The sequence below is a fragment of the Rhizoctonia solani genome, chromosome 5 (assembly GCF_016906535.1).
Source record: "Rhizoctonia solani chromosome 5, complete sequence".
NCBI classification, from domain to species: domain Eukaryota; kingdom Fungi; phylum Basidiomycota; class Agaricomycetes; order Cantharellales; family Ceratobasidiaceae; genus Rhizoctonia; species Rhizoctonia solani.
The window spans coordinates 852305-874913 of record NC_057374.1 but is presented as its reverse complement, the minus strand read 5'-3'; the positions used below and the strand labels follow the sequence as shown (position 1 = coordinate 874913).

Below are 22609 nucleotides of genomic sequence, written 5' to 3'. Positions count from 1 at the left end.
GCTCCCGAACACAATAATAATTGTATAAATAAGGTGTATTCACAAGAATAAATATATAGATCAGCCATCAATTAGCTCCGTCCCCCTTCATGCTTTACTCTAATTCTCGTTTGCTCAACCTCTCTGTAGCTTTGTTTATCTTGTTCCTCGGTTACTCAATCAATACAGCCATCATGTCACGATGATTAACTACGGTCCCGGCTTTGCTCCTAAACGAGCAGGCGACAAGCCGCTTTCTTTATTTGTACCTGACTTGCGGCAGAGCAGTTGGAACCCACTATACTCATTATATCCAATCACTAGTATAGTAACCACCCCTCCAGACCAGTTGATGGCCGGCTGATCGACTTGACTAGTGCTTAATTTTCAATCTCCGAGATCGCTACGAGAAGGAACGGCTTATTTGTGCTTAAACACAGGTAGCAATAGGCGTTCCTGGGGTGTCAGAACTGGCGACACCAGACCGAAGGAAATTACTCCCCAGCCTACAGCTAGAGTCCCTTTGAGTAAAATTGTGGCACACTTGGGGCTTATACATCACAGCGCTATCCTCCTAGCTCAATCGTCCTCGTTGGCTTAAAACAGGCGTCAATTGATTGGTACGGGGAGCCGGCTGAGACATGTCGACAACTGCATGTATTTCAATTGACATAGGTCCGCTTATAATTAGCTAAGCACCGGGTTCAAGTCTTTTTGAATCTCGAATACACAATAATGTCCCTTTAATGCTAGTAGTTTGTGTGTCGCTTTTAAATCCGGATTCGGAGAAGGATATCAGTGCTACTGACAGCATGAATTCCTCCGGTAGTAACAGTCTATTAAACGAACAGTCTGTGTGCGAAAAAGCATTGTGGAGCATAAAAGGTGCAAATCAACCAGTCATATAATACTTGAGTTTTACAAGTAGATCTCCCTTCTGAGCCTGTGATAGTACAGAAAGTGATGGGCATGGTCAACATGGCACTTGGAACCCTGAATTCGATATAAGCACTTGCAGTCACCGTATGGTGGATTGCACCAGTTGAATCGGAGAGACTAAAGTACTATCAGCTCACTATGAATGAGCCTTGGCGCACATATCATACAAGAGTACTTCCGGTAGCCCATAGCGCGCTCACGACATGTAGTACCAGTGTAATAATTCATGCAATTGTGCTCTATCTGTGTTTGGCGTACTAGCACATACGTTACTAGCCTGTAGCCAACGCATAGCATCCGTTCAACACCCCCATTTCTTCTTTTCCTTTTCCAAATCCACGCCCAATCCACTCTTCTCTAACAAATTCCATACATTCTTGGCAGATTTCTTTTCGGCTGCATCGAGGAAGAGAACAAGAGTCGAGAATCGGGGTACCTGAGCCAGGGCGGTCATATAGGCCAGAGTTCGCCGAGGTATATCGGCCGCAGGTAAATTGGGAGCAGAGACAAGTGCCCATGATAGAGCACTTAGTATTGTACCTAGGAGCGGTGACTCGAGGGTTGGGCCAAAAAGCGTTGGAATAGATACAGGCGGGACGGTCTAGCAAGCACGGGTCAGTAATGGGTAAACGAGAAACCAAGGGCCGTAGACCTACGAAAAGAATCGAGGCTCTATCTGCATCTGTACGTGTATTTGACCATTTCTGTAGGAATCCCAAGAGTGTGGGAGGTGTCGAGTCTGGTTGGAGGGGGAATGCTGGAGGTGGTTCGTCGGTGTCCTTTTTTGTTGGAGGCTCTGATGGCGTGGTCAGGGCATTGGAAGATGGCGCAGAAGTTGTGGGAAGGGAAGGCGGAGTTGGCGGTTTAGTCAGAGGGGGTGGTGACGGTTGAGTAGGATTTCGATTCGAAGCTGACGAAGGGGGAGTTGGATTCTTTTGTGAGGAAACTTCCGAAGATGGCAATGTCCGTGTCGAAACGGGGGTGAGGAGATTATCCGCCTTTGGAGTTGTAGGAGGGGTGGTGGCTTGGTGATCAGAGAGAGAAGGAGATGTATTTTTCAAAATACTCTTCAACGATGCGACAGCCGACGTGGCCTTTGACTTGGCTGCTTCGTCGTTTTCTCCTTTCTCAGGTGCATCATCATCCACTATACCAATGGGTACTCTTCGTCGGTACGGTGTCTCCGACGACTCGGATGTAGCGGGAGCGCGTGTAGGAAGTGAAATTGGTGTCCCTTTTCCCGTTTTGGCCTTTGAACGTAAATTTCATAATTCGTTTGTGTAGGATAAAAGATGCGTAATAGATGTACCTTTTTGGCTGCTTCGGATATCAGCGCCTCTACCTTGGTGAACTCTGTACGGACGGCAGCATTTCCTGGCTCCGCCTTGGCAGCTGCCACGAGATCTGTGGCCGTAATGAATATGTAAGTCTGAGCTCCAGGTGAGGTCATAGAAATACGGCGAACCTGCTCGTGCGTCTTGTAACTTTCCAAGGGCTACTCGTGCTTGTGCACGCCTGAATAGGGCCTTTACATTATTTTCTTGGAGCTTGAGCACGAGTGTGCAATCCCGTTCCGCATCCTCGTTCCTGGATGACGACTTCCGTTGATAGAAAGGCCGAGATAAAAAATTGGAGATACTCACTTGTTGAGTTTAAGATACGCCGCGGCTCGATTCAGGGGAAATGTCGGGTCTGTGCCATCCGCGAGAATTGCACTCGTGTAGTGGCCGATGGCAACAGGATAGTCGCCTGCTTTGAACGCAGCGTTTCCCTAGGAGCTCTCGGTATGAGTTTGGGTGCAGAGCCGTAAACGTGTGGCGGTACACGTACGCGCCTTTTCTTTGTGTTCTGCGGCGGCCATCGTGGTCACGTGTAACGATCGAGCGATCACGTGTGGCGAGGACAGGGTATTAACACGTGTAACGACGCTGACGGCACGTTACCTGATCTTGTGGGCAAGTGACTCGGCCAAGTGTGCAGCCAAGCGGTGTAAGCGAGTAGGAGCATTGTCGAATTTAATTAGCTCCGCACTTTTGTTATCTGACGCTCCTATGGCGCAACCGAACCCCGGTTGAATAAAAGCTCGAAAAAACAAACACAGATTATCTATTCCTAGAACGCCCCATCGATCCGGTGGTAACTTTGTTCGCCTCCTGCACACATGTCAATCATGCTGCTCCATGGCCCTTCGTGTGCGTACCTATAAATCATTCCTATCAAATTCATCCACTCATTCTTCTTCCTGTTGCCTTTGACATGGTTCCTCATCTTACGCCTCCTCCAACGCCTCCAACGCGAACCATTCACTACGCGTGCCCTCACCTTCCTAATGCGTGTTTAGCTAGCCTTTCACGCACACCGCCTCCTGAAGCCGCAGCCGCAAGACTCGTTCATACACTGCGCCAGGAGGAATCGAGTGTTCTGAGCTTGACCGCCGATGAGCGATTTATCTACAGCGGAAGCCAGGGGATGGATATCTACGTGAGTCATTCCTTGAAATTATCAAACGGCCCAATCGATCTCAAGTCTCATACGCAACAGGTGTGGGACAGGCACACATTTTCGCACACGGCGTCGCTCCAGGGCCATACAGACTCGGTTTTGGCACTTATCCACTCTCCAGAGCGACAATGGCTATTCTCGTCATCCGGAGATTCGACAGTGCGGTAAGCGCTTATCTCCCCCGCCCCCCAAGATAATCTCCATAAACTAAATTACTCTGGCAGGACATGGTGCACGCAAACCCTCTCTCCATTATACACGATTGTCCCACACGGTGAATCAGGTGACATCTTCTCCTTGTCATACGTTCATACTCCGACCCAACAACGCCTCATCTTCGGTTGCCAAAACACCTCCCTCCAATGGGTCGACTTGTCACCATCTACTCTCCAACCACCCTCTTGTCAGGTTGGAGTCGGTGACGTCTCACCAGCAGGAAGTATTTACGGGAGCTTCAGTTCCAATGCAGGACTAGACAACGGCACACCAAGCCAGAACACTCCCGGCGCCCAGACGCCAATTTCGAGCTCCACTCCTCCAAAGCATAAATTCTTTGACAGCTTTCCTCAGCCTGCCGGAAGGCCCACGGCCCCTCAGAGGCCAAGCACTGCCGTATTGACCACGGCATCCAACTTGTCATTGCAGCGGCCTTCAACCCCGATTGCGACTCCCAAAATCAATAAACCCACAAATTGCGATGGTGTAAACGGGGCCAAGGTGACAGAAAAGGACGAGGATGGGCCTCGCATTATTACCGTCCCGCCAGAACATGTCGTCAACTCTGCCCATTATGGATATATTTACTGTATGGCGCTGGTTAGGGATGCAAACGGCGACCAAGTGAGACTCGTGACAGGCAGCGGGGACGAGGAAACCAAGGCAAGTTGGCTGTAGCTCCCTTTTCATGCACATATTGACAGGTCCATAATGTAGCTGTGGGAGTTACCGCCTGACAACAATCCAGTCCTACAACACACATTTTCTCGTGAAGTTCCGATGGCTTTGGATCCAACAGCACCATCAGCCGAAGAGACCGACGAGGACGTAGGCGGCGCGGTTCTGGCCTTGGCCGTACGCGACGGCACTATTTTCGCCGGTGGACAAGCCGGGCGAGTTGCTGTATGGGACGTGGAAACTGTTACCCTTGTTAGAGTTCTCGTCGCGGCCGAGGTAAGTAGACAGACCACAGCTGGTGACAATTTCCTAACTTGGATAAATGGGGGCATTGATTAGGGCGTGGATGTGCTCTCGCTCTCGGTTCTGGGACAGGATTTGTATGCGTGCACAGCGGATGGGTATGTCCATGTAAGTGTTCTATACTTGATTTGTTCGAAAAGCGACTGTGTGTGCTCATACCTCTCCGCACATCCAGCGCTGGTCTTCCACTTTCCAGCATACTGCAGTGTATCATGCCCACTCTGGTATAATACTATCAAGTATTGCCATCGCTTCTAGCGGCGTACTCATCACTGGCGCTGGGGATAGCAGCGTCAAGATATGGGAGGTTGGAGGTGCAAGGGGACGTAGACGCGGCACTTCGAAAGACGAATGGCCTAGTGAACCTATCGATGACATCCACGAAGAGGATGTACTGGGGCTGGTATATGAAGAAGAATTGCAGGCAGAGGGCGCTGATGGTGAGTCCCTTGCACCCAGTTTTCAATGACTTACATAGCATGGTCTTAGACCCTTCAAACGCATTGATCTACGCCCTGTCCAAGTTTGTCGCGATCCCCTCTGTGAGCAGTGCTCGGGAAGATTGCAAACAGGCGGCGGTGTGGCTGAAAAAGTGTTTCAGTCAACTGGGGGCCGATTCATACTTGGTATGCAGTTTTTCGTAATCATCAACATCAAGTGGGTTGCTAACGGCTCGTATTTGTAGGTTTCGAGTGCTGAGAATGTCAATTCGTTAGTAGTAGCCACTTTCCGAGGTCGTCCACCCGCTCCGGGCGCCCCGCGCAGACCTAGAATTCTATTCTACGGCCACTACGATGTCATCTCTGCTCCCCCACTTGGCTGGGTATCCGACCCGTTCAAACTATCTGGACACAACGGCGCGCTGTACGGGCGTGGTGTTTCGGACGACAAAGGGCCGACGCTAGCTGTAGCATTTGCAGTTTCAAGTCTTTTGTCGAGGCGAATGTTGGATGTGGACGTCGTGATGTTGGTCGAGGGCGAAGAAGAGGCGGGAAGCGCTGGGTTTAAAGGGTTATTCGAAAGCGTCAAGGATCGCGTCGGGGAAATTGATTGTATTCTTGTCAGGTAGGTTGCTGTCTTGAAACCTGGGCGTTGGCTCGTTATTGAATCTTTTCTTTTTTGTAGCAACTCTTTCTGGATCGACGACGTTACACCCTGTGTTACTTATGGTCTTCGAGGAGTCGTCCATTCGTCGATAGAAATCTCAAGTGAGCGCCCTGATGTGCATTCTGGTGTTGAAGGTGGAGCAATAGTAGAGCCAATGATTGATATGTGAGTACTATGCACAATTTCGCGATTCAATGTAACTAAATTTCGTTTCAGGGTCAAAGTGCTGGCTACCCTCGCGAGTGGATCTAAAGTTCTTATTCCCTCGTTCTGTATGTCCACTAATTCTTATGCTGGTTAGGAGTGTACTAATTCTTAATTTATTCTTTAGACGATAAAATCCGCCCTCAGCCCGAGGAGGAACGTCTTCTCTACGAGAAGATTGCAGAAGTTACCAAGACCACCCCTGCCTCCATCGCATCCAGATGGAGTGAACCGTCGCTGAGTATACATAGCCTGAATGTCTCGGGCCCCGGAAGTACGTCTATGGACTTGTGTACGCATTCGATGATACCTAACGCATACACTGCGAATAGATGCTACCGTTATTCCCTCTAGCGTCAAGGCTAAAGTCTCCATCCGAATCGTCCCAGATCAGGACACTGACGAAATCGCGACTTCTTTGGTCAATCATGTGAACAACGCATTTGAAGAGCTCCAGTCGCCTAATGTTTTGAAGGTATGTATTTCTTGTGGGGGTGAGGTTATTCATATTACTTAATATTTCGCGCTTTAATCAGGTTCAAATTGACCGCACCGCAGACTGGTGGCTCGGAGAACTCGACGACGACTATTTCCGTGCGCTAGAGGATGCAGTACGAAACGAATGGCAGGTCGAACCACTAAGGATTAGAGAGGGTGGTGTGAGTAAACGAGCTGGTGACCTGTTGTGAATTGTGCTGATACTCTGAACCAGTCTATTCCATCCGTTCCTTTCCTTGAGAAAGCCTTGGGCTGTCATGCACTGCACCTTCCAATGGGCCAGAGCTCTGTAAGTCAAACCAACCCGATAATTTGATTGGTATTAACTTGATTCGACACATAGGACCAAGCTCATTTACAAAATGAGCGTATTTCGGTTAACAATCTGCGCAAGGGGCAAGCGGTTGTCGAACGTTTCTTGGCTTCTCTTGGAAAGCGCGAGCTGAGCTAAGTTTTTGTTGAGAATTTTTGGTTGATTTCGTTCTCGCTTTCCGTCAGCTTTTTTGTATTCTAGTAATTTTACCTTATGTCGCACTCTTCTCAGTCTAAAGATGGACCAGCCATCCATGACCGGTTTCAAGCCCAAATTCAGTCATTAGTTCAACATTTTTATGTACACCTACACAATAGTTCGGATCGTGCGAATGAGGTCTTTTACACCAATTTGTTACTCTTGCTTTAACGTCGGTTTGACTTTGGAGGCCCACATATATATGACTACTCTTTCAGACCGTAGATCAACCTATGTACTGTAGTTCGATGATAATTCTACCCGATTGACAAGTGAAACTCACAGCCATAGGGTTCTGGTAAAGTAAACTAACACGAGGGTAGGAAAAAACTTTAGAAAGGATATTGAAGGCGAGACTCTGAATGATCATCAGCCATCCACACATGGCAATTGACAATGATCGTGGACATGATCTCATAGAGCTCGGCGCTTGATGAATCGTCTTGATTTGACACTTGACCACAACTATCCTCAATTCAACTTATGGCACCCGTGTTCTCTGCCAACAATGCCCTTCTGAACCCTAAATTCGATGGATACAAACTGAAAATACTAGAACAAAAAGACTGCGTCCAAAGTTTCCAGCTTCCTTCACCTGGGGTAACACAATCAACGGTTTCTGGAAGACGAATTATCCCGTTCACCGAAGTTTCTGCACGCATCAAACATAACCACTTGAAACTGGGTAATAATGGTCTATTGTACGTTGATCAGAGCGGAGGAGTTGTATCGGTTGAGTTTGATGTGAGTTGTAAGTACATCCCATTTTGTCTGTCTTTAACTGAAAATTCGGCTCAAGGGTAATTTTGCGCCTACATTCCGAAACATATTTGAGATACCCCAAGAGGTATCGAGCATCAAATCTGATTTAACGGAGTACCCCGTGGCGTTGGAGATAAGTTCTGACCGTATGTTGGTCTCGGACGGGAGTGGGAGGCTCTACCTATCTGGCACCGAGGAGGTATATGAGCTAACCGATAAATCTGGCACCTTGATTCCTTGCCGGCTATTACATACACGCCAAACTGAAACAGGTTTAGAAGTACTCATAACAAGACGAGGGCCTATCCCCGACGCGGCGTCCAAGGATGCCCAGACGTATGAACTTGTGGCACTTCGATTGAGCTCGGGTACCCTTAGGGAGATATGGTCCCTACTAGGAACGAGTCTGCCCGCAGACATTCAATATGACCATGCATCTGAAGAGTACATTATTTCATCACCATCTCCCTTCCGGCCCTCCACAGCCCCCGAAGTCCTAGAACCAACGCCCACTAAAGACGAAATGGCACCTATCCCCCGCGCCGGGGAAAATCTTGATACAGCAAGTACTACCAATGACCAAACTACTCCTATTCCACCTCCGCACGCATACTCTTGGACACAAACGGAAGATTCGGTCACAGTCATGTTTCCTCTTCCCTCAAGCACCCCCAAATCAGCGATCAGAGTTACGCTGAGCAAATCATACCTAACTTTACATATTATCTCCTCCTCTGCTTCTTCTATCCCACTGCCAAAATATGCTCAATGCCCATGGTGGGCTGAGATCGACTCCGGGGCCTCTCTTTGGACCTGGGAACACACCCCAGACGAACGGGAATCCAAGGTCGGGCTTCTTACACTCCATCTGGAGAAGAAACATACCGAAACGAGGTGGTCGCATGTATTCAGCCAATCAAGTAACGAGCCAGAAGTTCCAGAAACACTTGATCCCTCTGAACTCGCAAACATTCGGGAAGCTCTCGAAAAATACACGTCAGAAATGGCAGGCGACATGCCAAGTTTAGCTAACCCGGATGCAGATGAGGAGTTGGATGCCCCGGGTCAAGTTGGGCAGCGAGTCTTGGTGATGCGGGTTGGTGCGCAAACAGGGAAGGTAGAGGTGGATCAGAGGGAAGTCTCTCTTCTTTCTTCTCCTGTTTCATCCCCAAAATCAGGACCCCCGTCACTGGTTGTGAGGCGAGATATAGACGGATTACTTTTTACTCGGTCTACTTCACATTGGGAACATGAATCGACCTACTCGGCACTTTCGTTTGTTCTTGCATCCAAAAGAGATACTCGCTTTGTTCTTCACCACAAAGACAAGATGGTCTTGGCTTTCGAGAGCGGGTCTACCCATGGCACGGGAAATGTTTACGTCTACAGGGGACACGGAAAGGCCAAGTCACAATTCTCCGAACAGAGTGTGTTGGGCATTGCAGACAAGGAGAGTGGGTCGCTTTTGGGAGTTGTAATGCTCAAAGAAGGAGTGTTTTGTTGCTTGTGCGAAAGGCGATTGATTGTATTGAAGGGAATTGTGTAAAGGGACTTGGATTCGGAGTTGGCAAGGAAAAACTATCGCAATCTTGTGTATCCCTGGGGCAAGGCTATTAAAATGGTTGGGTCGCTGTATGCGCACTTTGATGAAAATCGGAATGCCGGCTTTGGTGCACTTACACAAAATTAGGCATATTTTAGTATATCTAGTCAACGATTGCGGCATATACAAATTACCAGCGGCCAGTTTAACCATCAATGTATTGATAACATTGGCTGTTATCCTTTTTGGCAAGCAGAAACGGGGGGGGGGGCTTTGGTTTGCTGACGGACCGGCCTCAACGCGATAGAGATTGGCGATAAATGAACTGAGCCGAAGATCCACATGACTCCTCTGTTCGGAAGGTATTTAGGTTGGCCCCGTGGCTTGATAGTACTACAAAATCATGAAACAATTTGAATGAATGCCAAAGGTATACTGATAAGAAGCAAAACTGCTCACCACCAGAATAGTGGAGAAGTCCAGGGCTCTTCTACCTGAGCCTCGATTGAAGAGCTGGTACATACCCGATTGGTAGCAGCAACATGAAGATTGAGATCGCATTGACCGCAGTGCATGGGGAGTGTCTGCGCAGAAGATCACCAAGAGCCACTATCAAGTTGATTCGCTCAAGCTTTTGATTAACGACCAAATTATCTGTGTTACAAACACCGGCGATGAACATAAGTAACCTTCATCCCAACGCTTCAAACAGCATCATTTGCCTGTCTGAAAGAATCCAGAGTTTCTTCCCTCTTTTCGAAAATAGGTATTTTCCGAGTCCCAATTGATAATAGTAACGGCCTGTAGTTAGCCAATTAAGTCGCATGGATTTTGACGCATATAAAAATGAAGCGACACACCCTTGAAAGTCAGGCAACTCCTTTAGCTCTGGAATCGGCATGAATGGAGGCTCAGTTTCTAACGATGTTTCAGCAGTATTATCAGGTTCAATGTCAGCCGGCCCAAGCTCAATTACAAAGTCACGTAAGAACTCTCCTACCCGGAGAGTCTCAGGGTTTTCCCTGGTGGGCTCGCGGTGATACCGTTCCCGTAGTCGCCGCTTGAAATCCCGAGAGCTACATATCCCCAGAAGTCCAAACGGGGTAATAAGTTTGGCACCTGCGTGTTGTTGTTACAATGATAAACAACTGCACATGTACTGGACACAAATTAAGACTGACCAGTGAGTCCCCAAAGCATAGGTCGACCGAACAAAAGTACGTGTGCAGCTTGCAGCAGTGCAAAAAGGCCTCCGATCGATCCCAGTACATCAAACATGCTTCCTTCTCTATATTCTTGAATAAAAGTACATAATTCATTCTTTCTGGTTGGCTCTTGGGAGGACTGATATATATTATGATACGCTACCGAGTTTCGGAGGTAGCCATATGCAGGTTTCAAGGTTACGCGCAACGTCGCGGTAGCCAACGTATAATTGGATAGTGCGGAGGTGCCAGATTCAACTAGAAGCTTAATTCAGAAGCAGAGGCAGCGCATATACTTTCCAATCTTACCGATGGGGTACAAAGATATGTGAGCATAATCCTGTTGATGATCTGTCTGAGGTCAGCCTTGTTTCTCCCGATGTAGAGACGTACTGGCTCCGAGTTTAAGAGGACATCGTGGATGAATGAAGAGGTAATGAATCTTCTGGTTACAAGCTGGGCTTCTGCCTCAATATGGTACCCTGGATTAAGCCTCCAAGATGGCATATATAACCAGGCAGCGTGTCCGTCGAATGGGCGTCGGCAGCGCCTTTCAAACTGAGAAGAGTTGAGATCGGGAGGAGGAAAGAAGTCCTGCTCGTTTGAGATCCAAAAATCTGGCATATCTCTATTCACTATAGAATTATTGGTCATAGAACGAACCTCGATATGATACGTCACCAGGTTCGCAAAGCTTCGGTCTGAAATGAGTTATAGGACTATATTAGCCAGAGCGAACTGAAGGGATAAGTATCGCTCTTATCCTCACAGTCTTTCAGGGACACAGAAGATTGACAGAAAAGGGCCTGGTAGTATGGTTGCACATACTGAATGTCCTCAGGTGGGCATCCCGGTTCCGGTTCACATTCGGCTACGATCATGGGTAAACATAACAAGAACTCCTGATATTACTCCAACGGCCGCACCTTGTGTCCGCTCCTGTCCGCTTCCTTGAATAACTTCCTTTGTGACTTTAACGTATAGAGCACTTCTCGACATGTCCGTGTTGTTTGGTTTTGCCTAATTATTGATTCTCAGACTTGATATGTATGTCGATCTAACCCAACATATAGTTGTAAGGACCAACCAATAGTAATCCCAGAATATGGTCCTCAGAAACAACACCCCAGTCGCAGTTATCTGAGGTCATTTTGACTCCTGTCCGGTTTTGTGCCTTTTGGAGTGCTGTGATGCCCCGGAACATGAGCATTCCGATCGAAACAAGCGCGAAAGAATTTCGAGTAAAGGCGTACGCCCTTGTCTCTGTCGGGCTAAACAGCATTTCTATTAGCATATCACAAAGCGTGTAGCTTATCATTTACTCGCCTAACTCGACGAAATAGAGCAGGAGAAAGAAAACGACTAATAATATTTCCAGGAGCATATGATTCATTACTTGCAGAGACACGAGATATGCGCGGTTGGCCGGTAAAGCTGAGAGTAGGGGAAGCATGCGGGCCTATCGTTCCCATAAGAAACTGTTTGGTATTACTCTTCCAGGTTTGCTTCAATGGGACGTGTTGGTGATACAACATGGCTGGAAGGATGGTAACGACCAAGAGACACACTGAATAAAACATACCCAGCGCCGTTGGAAAGGCGAATAAAAATAATGGTGCCCCGTAGGACTGATATTTCCTCCCTAATCGACCAGGGACATATCTTTGGGGTAGCCATCCACGCTGCGTGAGAATAGCTAACAAAGGGTATCAGGTAAATTGAACATGTGAAACGTTAAATGCAGACTCAGGTATGCCCACTCACAGATCGCAGTGATTATGATTGCAATAACCGATAGCAGAGATTGAGTTGCAACACATCCAATGTATGTGTTTGTTCTCCTGAAATCAACCACCGACCTAGCGTTCGAGTTAGGGGCAGCAACTCGCATATACTAGGCGACGCACGTACATATATAAGTCATTTAACGCTAAAGTTACCCATAACCCTGGCGAATGGATTCGGAACCGTTAACTCAAGCACACAAGGCATGGCTAGTAGAGAAGATCACCTAGCTGAATTGATAGTAGAACAAAAACTCCTGTGTCAATATGGTCTGGAGGAGCGATCACTTCTTCAGAAACCCAGTTCCTTATAGTATTTATATGATAGCATGGGACGATAGCTTCGTAAATTGAAACGATGAACCTGAGAAACGATAGCCAAAACTGGAGTACAAGTAGCCATGGATGGAGCTGAGTGTCAGGTATCATCAGGGTTGGGAGGTGGGCAATAATATAAGAGTAGTTGGTGATGTACAGCGTCTGGATCGAGTAAATTTGCAAGCGAGGTACAACAGCAGACGCATGATATAGATAGGCATAGAAGGCTGTGTTCAATAAGCACGCCAAGACAGTGCGCGAAGCAAGCGTTTACTTATGGCAAGTCTGCCGAGGAGCCCCTAGGTTATGAATACAAATCAAGAAATGGGAAAGCAGGTTGATTGGTCGTATAAAGACAGCTGAACATCTAAAATTGGCTATCATATGTATCTCAAGAAGGGATACTCATAGCTTACAACTGACATTGTTTGTAGTATATATTCAGAAGTTTACCTGCATTTGCACAAAGAAGGCTCGGGAGGTGTTGAAGACGCAAAGCGATGCTATTGAATCATCTCAGAAAACCATGATATCCGGCGATAAGATATGCCTGTACACGAGAATGAAGCGGCTGAATATAGTTACATAGCCGGCGCTTGCCTGGCGCCCTCAAGGGACCGCACGATCGGACATTCACGCATTCTTGTCGCAATCGCATGAAGCATATTCTTGATCCAGAAGGCCAGCTTCTTGGACGTGTTTTTCGATGTCAGCGTTGGCCGGGCTCTCCCTACATTGTTCCTCGGTTGTGTAGTTGACATTTACTCCGCTTACAAATCAGTCTTATCCCCATAACTTCCCCATATCGATCACGTGCTTTGCGTCCGATTTGCTTCCGATTTGGTGGTCCACAAACCAACTAACCAACTCACCTCCTCAAGGTAAGAACGCAGAAATAATGCTTTTATACAATACGGAGCGCGCATAGTGAAGGGAAAGGAGGCTTTACGACGGAAATTTTGGGGGTTGGAAGCAACAGAAAGGCGGATGGGGAATCTTTGTTGTGGATGGACCTTGATGGACATGAATTTTGACATTTGGATTTGGCACAGACTCGATGGCCACTACCAAGGGAACCAAGAAGGCGGACCCCAAGGGCAAGAAGGGTGAGTTGCGAGCTGATGCTATGAACGAGTTGGAGCTAACGAACGAGTAGCCCCAGCTGGCGATGCCAAAGCCAAGGGTGCGAAGAAGGCAGCGCTCAAGGGCACCAACGGAAAGGCCCAGCGCAAGGTCCGCACCTCGGTATCATTCCACCGCCCCAAGACTCTCCGTCTCCCCCGTACTGTGAGTTTATTTGGATCTATTCGACAGAGGGGTTTATCTAACAGAACGACAATAGCCTAAATACCCAAGGAAATCCATCCCTCATGCGCCCCGAATGGACGAGTACCGCACTATTGTGCACCCTGTTGTTACCGAGTCCGCGATGAAGAAGATCGAGGACCACAACACCCTTGTTTTCATTGTCGACCTCAAGGTGCGTATACTTGCTGCATCATATATGCGGGTATTAACGAGGACTATAGTCGAACAAGCGTCAGATCAAGGCTGCTGTTAAGAAGCTTTACGATGTAGACATTGCTAAAATCAACACCCTCATTCGACCAGATGGAAGGAAGAAGGCGTATGTACGGTTGACGCCTGACCATGAGGCTTTGGATGTTGCCAACAAGGTGCGCTTGTTTTATTCATCATGCAATACTCTTGACTCAGGGTGGTGTATTAGATTGGCTTCATCTAATCTGTTTCGGTCGAGGAGGAGAGGGACACGTGCTGTATTGGGAGCTGGGCAGTGTGCCGAGATGTATTGCTCCCATGTTGTTGCATTACTATGCTTTTTTAAAAACACTTACCTCATGCGTACTATGCCATTTACTTGAAATTTCTGTCTGGAACGAGATCTTCGAAATAGACTTGCGAGAATATGAGCATAGGATTGGTGGCAAGATGCTAAATGAAAGCTTGGCTACAATTAGCAAGAATGACTTGACCCCGCCGCTCAAAAATGTAAAAATGACAATTTATGCTTGTGTTGTGTAATTCCTCGTGACGATCACGTGGACAAACACAGAACCAGGCGTTCTTTCCCGACCTCGATACCCCCGACAATGACGACCCAACTGGACACGCCTACATCACTCCCTCCTCTGGAATCACTGCTGAAACAGAGTGCTAAACGAACGGCGTCGATATTTTATGCTGAAAACGGAGAGGTAGAGGAGGAGAAGAGGTATGTTTTTGTGACTGCATTTCGGTGGACAACAAGCTTTAACATATCGTTTGTTTTGCAGTGCTCGGGTAAGGCTATCGGTCAAAACTCGTGACGAATACTTGGATGTTCAAACACTACCTTCTGCTCTGCTTGCGCGAGAAGGTCTTGTTGGTCCCGCTCGACCTGGTGCTGCTGGACCAAAGGCAATAGCTGGTCGTGAGTCTCCCAATTTCCTTACATATTTCTCGCTCATTATCTTACCTTTTAAATATAGCCCAACAAAAACTCATTACAGCCGGACCCTCAAGCGACGGAGCCGCACCATCCGTATCCACCTCCGCCCCGGCCCCCTCAGCAGCGCTTACTACCTTCCGAGCTCAGCAATCCCTCCACACCGGCTCCCAATCAGCTCTCTCTGTTGCTCTCGCTCGCAAAAAGGCTGCCAAACAAGTACAACCAGACTACCATGCCCCATGGAAACTCGTACGCGTCATTAGTGGACATTTGGGATGGGTGCGCAGTGTGGCTGTCGAGCCTGGGAACAAGTGGTTCGTCTCCGGTGCAGGTGATCGAGTTATCAAGGTGCATCGTACGGCGTGTTTTGCCGATTCATGGTTATTTACTTGATTTATAGGTATGGGATTTGGCGAGTGGCGAGTTGAAGTTATCCTTGACCGGCCATATCTCCACGGTTCGTGGATTGGCTGTTAGTCCGCGCCATCCGTATTTGTTCTCTGCTGGAGAGGACAAGGTATGTGACACTCACGAATGTAGTGTGGCGCAGGTGCTTACAGATTGGTCACGTCGTAGATGGTCAAGTGCTGGGATTTGGAGACCAATAAAGTTATTCGACACTATCATGGTCATTTGTCTGGTGTTTATGCTTTGGACCTGCACCCTACACTTGACGTACTCGTTACCGCTGGTCGAGATGCTTCTGCGAGGGTGAGTAGTTGGATACTTTCTGCTCTCCACATTGCGCTTACGAATTATATTAGGTCTGGGACATGCGTACCAAAGCTCAAATCCATGTACTCGCGGGGCACACCGGAACTGTCGCAGACGTCAGATGCCAAGAATCCGACCCCCAAGTAATCACTGGTTCAATGGACTCTACTGTCCGGTCCGTCCAATCTGTACTCACCAATATGAGCCTATACTAACTTCTGGGCCCAACAGTCTCTGGGATCTCGCGGCCGGAAAAACTATGACCACTCTCACTCACCACAAAAAATCGGTCCGAGCACTTGCCGTTCACCCAACCGAATTTTCATTCGCATCTGGAAGTGCAGGAGGGAACAATATCAAAAAATGGAAATGCCCCGAGGGGATGTTTGTACACAACTTTTCGGGACACGACGCGATTATCAATACGCTCAGTGTGAACGCCGAGGGCGTATTGTTTTCCGGAGGTGTGTTTTGTTTTGTGCGTATTTATCGAATCGGTTACTCATTTACGTTGTGTTAGGTGACAATGGTACTATCACGCTATGGGACTACAAGACCGGTCTCCCCTTCCAGAACATGGAAGATATTCCTCAACCTGGTTCGTTGGATGCCGAAGCTGGTGTCTTTTGCTCCACATTCGACCAAACGGGAACTCGTCTTATTACAGGTGGAGCGGACAAGACTATCAAGGTGTGTGTCTACACTTGCCGTTTTTTTGTTGCTGGATGTATGTCTGACCACGATCCGTTGATAGATTTATGCAGAACAGACGCAGTGAGCTAAAGGAAATGGGATACTGTAGTATTGTAGATCGTATACGTATAATATTACACATTGTTGTATCACTGGGTGTCGTTGGGATCAGTGTACGTGAAAGTCTACTAGAAAGCTGAAAGGTAAAGTTTGTCTGGGTGGTTACCACTTGGCCTTGGCAGCTATGTCTGTTCATTTATCATCTTGTGCAAGGAGCGATGGTGTAGTTGGTTATCACGTCTGTCTAACATTCTAATGTTCACAGACGGTCCTCAGTTCGAGTCTGGGTCGCTTCAATTTTGCTTTTACCTTTAGGTTTCGTGGTAGAGTTAATTTTGGACTTGCACAGATTGAAGAATAAGTTATATCATAATTCCTACATGACTAGTCCGAAAACGGGGTATATCTAGATATTAGCGAGGAATGAATATCTGGGGTTGATCCTGTCGGTTTCAATGTGATCATCACCAGTATATGGATTCAGCACACCTCACTCATGGGCACGTGGTATGCGCGCGAGCAGTAACACAGACTTGCCCTCGACCAGATATACCTAACGCATTATATAAGGCAATCTTACCTCCGATGGAGCTACCTCATTTTTTTGTCACAATACATAATCTACTTAGCCGGTTAATCTTATGCTTGGTTGGATGGCTATTTATTTCTGAAGTTAAGCCTGTTGAACCAACGGTACCGGCGTCTTCGCCTCAGGTGGTGATAAACATATCATCGGTATGTGGAAATCTCAGGTTGGATGCCGGGCATTTTAATAAGACACGACGTCTAGTCGAATGTACCAAGCGAGATGGGGGTTTCAACACGTACCATCACTGATGGAGAAGCTGGGTTGATTCTTGTAATGGATTACTCCGCGTCTAAAGATGAATCGGAGTCTAATTATCTTCATAATCAGATGAACAGGGAGACTTTATCCCACGAGCTATTGACCAAGTTGGTGGAAACACAGGAGAGGCTCAGGTGCGAGATAATCGTAGCCTGGGTCATGATCGATGTGTCTAACTTTGAGGAGCCTTTTATTCAGCCATGAAACAAACTTGGATGTCGAAGTCATTGGAGCGGGAATACTGGACATGGTGGACAGGGTAAAGGAATATATAGCGCTCGACACTGGAAACCAAAAAGAAGCTTCATTTCTATTGTCAATAGCTGGCGACTTGACCGATATGATTAACCCCGAGTTAGATCATCAAAAGGAGGCATCAATTATGGACGCGAGCATTTGGTGTCTGAATAGAGCTCTGCAACTGGATCCAATATCTCTTACGGACAGGATCATCCAGTTGTTAGCGACTTTATTCGCGAAACAGCTGGGTGAATACGAACGGCCAGATCGCTTAGACTTTGTCGATATGGCCATCGAGGGCCGTCATTTTAATACACACCCAGAAAACGTAGCACAAGGAGAGCTTGCTACCGACCTTGCGATACTAGGAGCGAGTTATCTTCAACGATCTCAGGAACTCGCTAGACCCTCTGAAGCTGAACTTTCCATCGTCTGTCACGCTTGGGCGGTACTACTTACACCTCGAGAGCACCCCGGCTTGGTTAATCGAATCAGTAATCTGGGTGTATCCCACTTTAGACGCTTTCAACAGTTTCAGCGACTTGAATACATTGACGATATCGACAATATGATCAAATGTTTTACTCGAACCATTCCGTTGACCCCGGAAAACAATCCAAACCTGCCGAGTCAACTTGCTAATCTGGGCTCCGCCTACTACGCCAAATTTCAACTCTTGGAAAATATGGCGGATATTGACGAGGCTATCAAGTATGAAGCTAAAGCGATAGCACTCTCCTCTGAAAGCTATCCATACATGCATGATTGGCTCTACAACCTAGCGCTATCATACGATGCACGATTTAGACGACTTGGAGATATGAATGATATTGAAAATGCGTTTAAATGGCATTCTAGCTCTGTTCGACTCAGTCCTAATGGCCACCCGGACCTACCTAACCGATTGGTGGCTCTGTGTACGGCACATAGCAATTGGGTTAACAACTGCGGGAACCCAACTGCACTCGAGGACGAGCTTGCCCAGTCCACTCATGCCACATCACTCATCCCGGAGAATCATCCTTCTTTACCGAGCGTGCTAAGCAACTTAGGGATAATTCACCAAAACCGATTCCATAGAACTGGAAGTTTGGCTGAACTTGACAAGGCCATTGAGCATATAGCACGCGCTGTATTGCTGTCTTCTGAGGATCAAGTACACCTTCCCGTATTTCTCTCCAACCTTGGCACATCTTATATCAATCGGTTCAATTGCACCGGGAAATTGGAAGATATTGATAACGCGGTAAAAAGCAGTACACGGGCTGTGCTACTAACTCCTGAAGGTCACTCGGATTTGCCTTCATGGATGCTGAACCTCGCCATATCTCATGACACTCGTTTCGGTCGTGTCGGAAACCCCGAAGATCTTGATTCTACTATAGAATATCTTACTCGAGCAATGTCAATCGCTCCTAACAATTATCCTCACTTATTAGATTTATTCAATGCTTTGGGCGCCGCACTCCACCGTCGGTTCGCTCGCACTGGGAATCTGGACGATATCAACAATGCAATCCACCATCTCAAACATGCTATGGCATATACCCTGGAAACTCATCCGAATTTTCCTGGTATTCTATCGAATCTAGGGGCAGCTTGCGAAACCCGATTTGCAGCTTTAGATAACCTTGATGACATCAATGATGGAATTATGTACCTTACCCAAGCAATACCTCTACTTCCCGACAACCACCCAAACTTACGCATTTTACATTCAAATATTGGAGGGATTTATTCCAGTCGGTTCAATCGCCTCGGAAATTCTGACGATATAAACAACGCAGTCAAACACGGCAATCTGGCCGTCTTACTTACTCCCAAAGGACACCCGGACTTGCCCACACAGTTGCATCGACTTGGAGTATCTTATGATATTCGATACCGATATCTAAATGATTTGGCAGATCTTGAGAATGCTACTAACCACCTCACTCAAGCTGTAGAATTACTTCCCGAAAAAGATGCGAGTGCTCCTCACTTGATTAGTGGTCTGGGCCTTGTCTTTCACAATCGGTTTCGCCGTTTTGGACAGCTTGCTGATATTGATAAAGCAATCATGTATTTGAGTCGTGCTTTATTACTCATTCCAGAAGGTGATCCAAGTTTACCTATTCATCTCTCAAACCTAGGTGCAGCTTACGATAGCCGATTTGAAGTAACTGGCCACCTGAGCGACGTAGACAATACAGTCACCCACCTCACCCGCGCCATATCGCTGACACCAGAAGGACATCCAACTATTGCGATCTGGTTATCTAATCTTGGTGCCTCATATGATAGTCGATTTAAACGCCTTGGACATATAGACGACATAAACCATTCCGTCGCCCATAACATGCGCTCGGTTCAATTGACTCCGGAAGGCCACCTTGAACTACCTGAGAGGTTAACAAACCTTGGAATCTCGTATAATACTCGATTCGATCGACTCAAAGCCCTGGATGACCTTGAAAACGCTATCAAATATTTCACTCAAGCCATAGCGCTCACTCCCGAAGGTCATCCGCAATTTCTCAAGCTATTCTGCAACCTCGGGGTCTCTCATTTCTATCGTTTCAACCACGTAGGAGTATCAGAAGACATTGACAAAGCAATCCAATATACTACGTGTGTTGTGTCTGTAGCTCCAGGAGACCAACCTCAACTACCTGGTTATCTCTGTAACTTGGCGATATCACATGAGAGCCGATTTGATCGTTTTGGACAATTTACTGACCTCGAAAAAGCAATCGAATATCTTATTCGCTCGGTCTCGCTCACGCCTATGAATCACGCCGACATTCCTCACTTCCGCAGTAACCTAGCGTATATGTATCGCAAAAAATTCGAGCTTCAAGGCGACTTGGATTCTCTCAATAGATCACTAGAATATTACCGCGAGTCTGCTAGATCTATAGTAGCGCGGCCACACCCCAAATTTATTGCCGCTCGCACCTGGGCTACGTTGGCTATCTCGCACTCGATTGAAGATTCATTGGAAGGCTACCAGACTGCGATGGATCTTGTACCTGAGTTGGCCTGGATTGGAACGACGATAAACCAACGTTACGATGACATTGAACAAATGAGCAATTTTTCAGCTGAGGCGGCTGCAGCTGCGATTGGTGCTGGAGAGTATTCTCTTGCTCTTGAATGGTTGGAGCAAGCCCGATCCATTGTATGGAACCAGACCCTACAACTTCGAACTCCAGTCGATGAGCTTCATTCAAGCCACCCAGTACTTGCCGACCGTCTTCAGCGATTGTCACAAGAGTTGTACAACGGGGAATCAAATTCTCGAACACCCCTGAGCACGACAGTGAATGTTGTTAATTTGGAGCAGGAAGCTCAGCAGCATCGCCGCCGTGCTGAGGAGTACGAAAAAATAAAGGCAACAATTCGCCAGCTCCCTGGATTTGAGAACTTTTTACTCCCCAAGAAGGCGTCACAGTATGCAGCTGTAGTAAAGGATGGCCCCGTAGTAATCATAAATTGTCATCAGCGGCGCTGCGACGCACTCGCCTTACTTCCTGGAAAAGTAGATGTCAAGCATATTCCACTCCCAAATTTTTCATACGACAAGGCTAAAAATGCTCATAGTCAGATTGTGAGCTCGCTTCAAGGGCTTGGCATCCGAGAGCGCGCAGAAGGTCAAAAAGGAGACCGCTAATTCCAAATCCACCCGAAATATCCAACGCTTTTGAAACTGTGTTAGAGTCTCTTTGGGTCGAGATAGTAAAGCCAGTATTGGACTCCTTGGGATATGTGGTACGCGAATTTTCAGGCGAATTGGTTGCTTCCCCTGATGTCTCTGATCGGTAGTTTCCCCGCGATAATCTGGCGCACATAACATGGTGTGCGACCGGAGTTGTTTCATTTCTTCCGCTTCATGCTGCCGGTATTTACAGCCACGATAAGAAGGGAACAAAAATATCTGATTTTGCCATCTCCTCATATACACCTACTCTCAATGCTTTGCAATCTTCTGCACACATCTCTTATAGTAAGGATCCTAGTATTGTTGCGATAGGCCAAGAGGCTACTCCGGGGCAAAGCCTCTTGCCTGGCACAAAGAAGGAGCTAATGATTATTGCACAACATGCTCATGGGAATGCCAGATACACTCAACTAGCCGGTGAGAAGGCTATCACAGCGACTGTTCTCGATGCAATGGAGCAAAATGATTGGGTCCATCTTGCTTGCCACGCACACCAAAGTATTGGAGATCCCAGCGAGAGTGGATTCTTTCTCCATGACGGCATGCTCGATCTCGCAACTATCAGGAAGCGATTGTTTCGAGGCAAGGGCTTAGCTTTTCTTTCCGCATGTCAAACAGCAACAGGCGATGAAAATCTTCCCGATGAAGCTATACATCTTGCATCAGGCATACTAATGGCCGGATATCCGAGCGTGATTGGTACAATGTGGTCCGTAATGGACATCGACGCTCCGTTCATAGCAGACAAATTTTATGGCCAATTATTCAAAGATGCGGGTATGGGTTATCAAGATGCGGGCAGAGCGTTACACGATGCAGTGGCAAATCTTCGGGAAAGCATTGGGGATAAAGAATTTGGTCGTTGGGTCCCCTACATACATCTTGGCGTCTAAATGTTGGTTTTACACAAGTACACTTAGGTTTTACCACATGTGAGCGATACGACATACAACATCTTTGCATCTACCATTTTTCTAACACCAGGGCGCTGAAGCCCACCCTCGCTCATCAAATCATTAAATTCCAATGATATTCAGCCAGGACCTAGTCACATGAAAAGAAACCCTTGACTATATTGATAGTTCGAAAAACAGTTATTTGTACATAGTCTGAGTTGAAAAAGTGGAGAAGGGATTGGGAAAGGAAAAAGTATATAACGCTCGGTGGTTGTATGCGGGAGGAAATGTATAGCTAGTAGACACGAATATTTATGGGTCAAGCTGGGAAGTCTTGGGATTCGATATGCGTGTATGTTCGAAGTGAGCAGTGATAGCTTTTTGTTTATCATATACAATTACTACAATATTGCTGATCAAAAACAATGATATGCTGCTTAAATCTATGACTGCCACGAACC

General features: G+C 47.1%; 6 protein-coding genes across 6 annotated transcripts; 4 read left to right on the top strand and 2 right to left on the bottom strand.

The window, feature by feature from the left end:
* Positions 1–1219: 1219 nt before the first annotated feature.
* On the bottom strand, positions 1220–2779 carry RhiXN_09068 (RNA polymerase II-associated protein 3; the record flags this gene model as incomplete). Its single annotated transcript, XM_043328884.1, has 6 exons — positions 1220–1519; positions 1575–2168; positions 2228–2322; positions 2384–2505; positions 2562–2667; positions 2749–2779. The coding sequence occupies 6 exons, from the start codon at positions 2777–2779 to the stop codon at positions 1220–1222; spliced, it is 1248 nt and encodes a 415-aa protein (XP_043180330.1).
* A 395-nt stretch (positions 2780–3174) lies between these two features.
* On the top strand, positions 3175–6877 carry RhiXN_09067 (Gly-Xaa carboxypeptidase; the record flags this gene model as incomplete). Its single annotated transcript, XM_043328883.1, has 15 exons — positions 3175–3399; positions 3460–3584; positions 3645–4260; positions 4354–4590; positions 4654–4725; positions 4793–5057; positions 5107–5243; positions 5303–5682; positions 5743–5889; positions 5941–5996; positions 6056–6202; positions 6261–6403; positions 6465–6587; positions 6641–6715; positions 6770–6877. 15 exons carry the CDS (start codon positions 3175–3177, stop codon positions 6875–6877), a joined length of 2856 nt encoding a protein of 951 aa, XP_043180329.1.
* Positions 6878–7420: 543 nt separating this feature from the next.
* RhiXN_09066 (CS domain-containing protein) lies at positions 7421–9245 on the top strand (the record flags this gene model as incomplete). The annotated part of the gene is made up of 2 exons (XM_043328882.1): positions 7421–7681; positions 7737–9245. The coding sequence occupies 2 exons, from the start codon at positions 7421–7423 to the stop codon at positions 9243–9245; spliced, it is 1770 nt and encodes a 589-aa protein (XP_043180328.1).
* Positions 9246–9946: 701 nt separating this feature from the next.
* On the bottom strand, positions 9947–11657 carry RhiXN_09065 (uncharacterized protein; the record flags this gene model as incomplete). Its single annotated transcript, XM_043328881.1, has 8 exons — positions 9947–10043; positions 10103–10361; positions 10424–10705; positions 10757–10787; positions 10841–11148; positions 11217–11318; positions 11374–11467; positions 11535–11657. The coding sequence occupies 8 exons, from the start codon at positions 11655–11657 to the stop codon at positions 9947–9949; spliced, it is 1296 nt and encodes a 431-aa protein (XP_043180327.1).
* A 1949-nt stretch (positions 11658–13606) lies between these two features.
* Positions 13607–14293, top strand: RhiXN_09064 (ribosomal protein L23, N-terminal domain; the record flags this gene model as incomplete). The annotated part of the gene is made up of 5 exons (XM_043328880.1): positions 13607–13655; positions 13706–13836; positions 13892–14029; positions 14079–14225; positions 14279–14293. 5 exons carry the CDS (start codon positions 13607–13609, stop codon positions 14291–14293), a joined length of 480 nt encoding a protein of 159 aa, XP_043180326.1.
* Positions 14294–14660: 367 nt separating this feature from the next.
* Positions 14661–22145, top strand: RhiXN_09063 (NADPH-dependent conjugated polyketone reductase C1; the record flags this gene model as incomplete). The annotated part of the gene is made up of 13 exons (XM_043328879.1): positions 14661–14782; positions 14844–14980; positions 15039–15346; positions 15399–15515; positions 15575–15709; positions 15763–15887; positions 15944–16176; positions 16233–16402; positions 16467–16486; positions 17095–17200; positions 17256–17446; positions 17511–21141; positions 21357–22145. 13 exons carry the CDS (start codon positions 14661–14663, stop codon positions 22143–22145), a joined length of 6084 nt encoding a protein of 2027 aa, XP_043180325.1.
* Between the last annotated feature and the right edge of the window lie 464 nt (positions 22146–22609).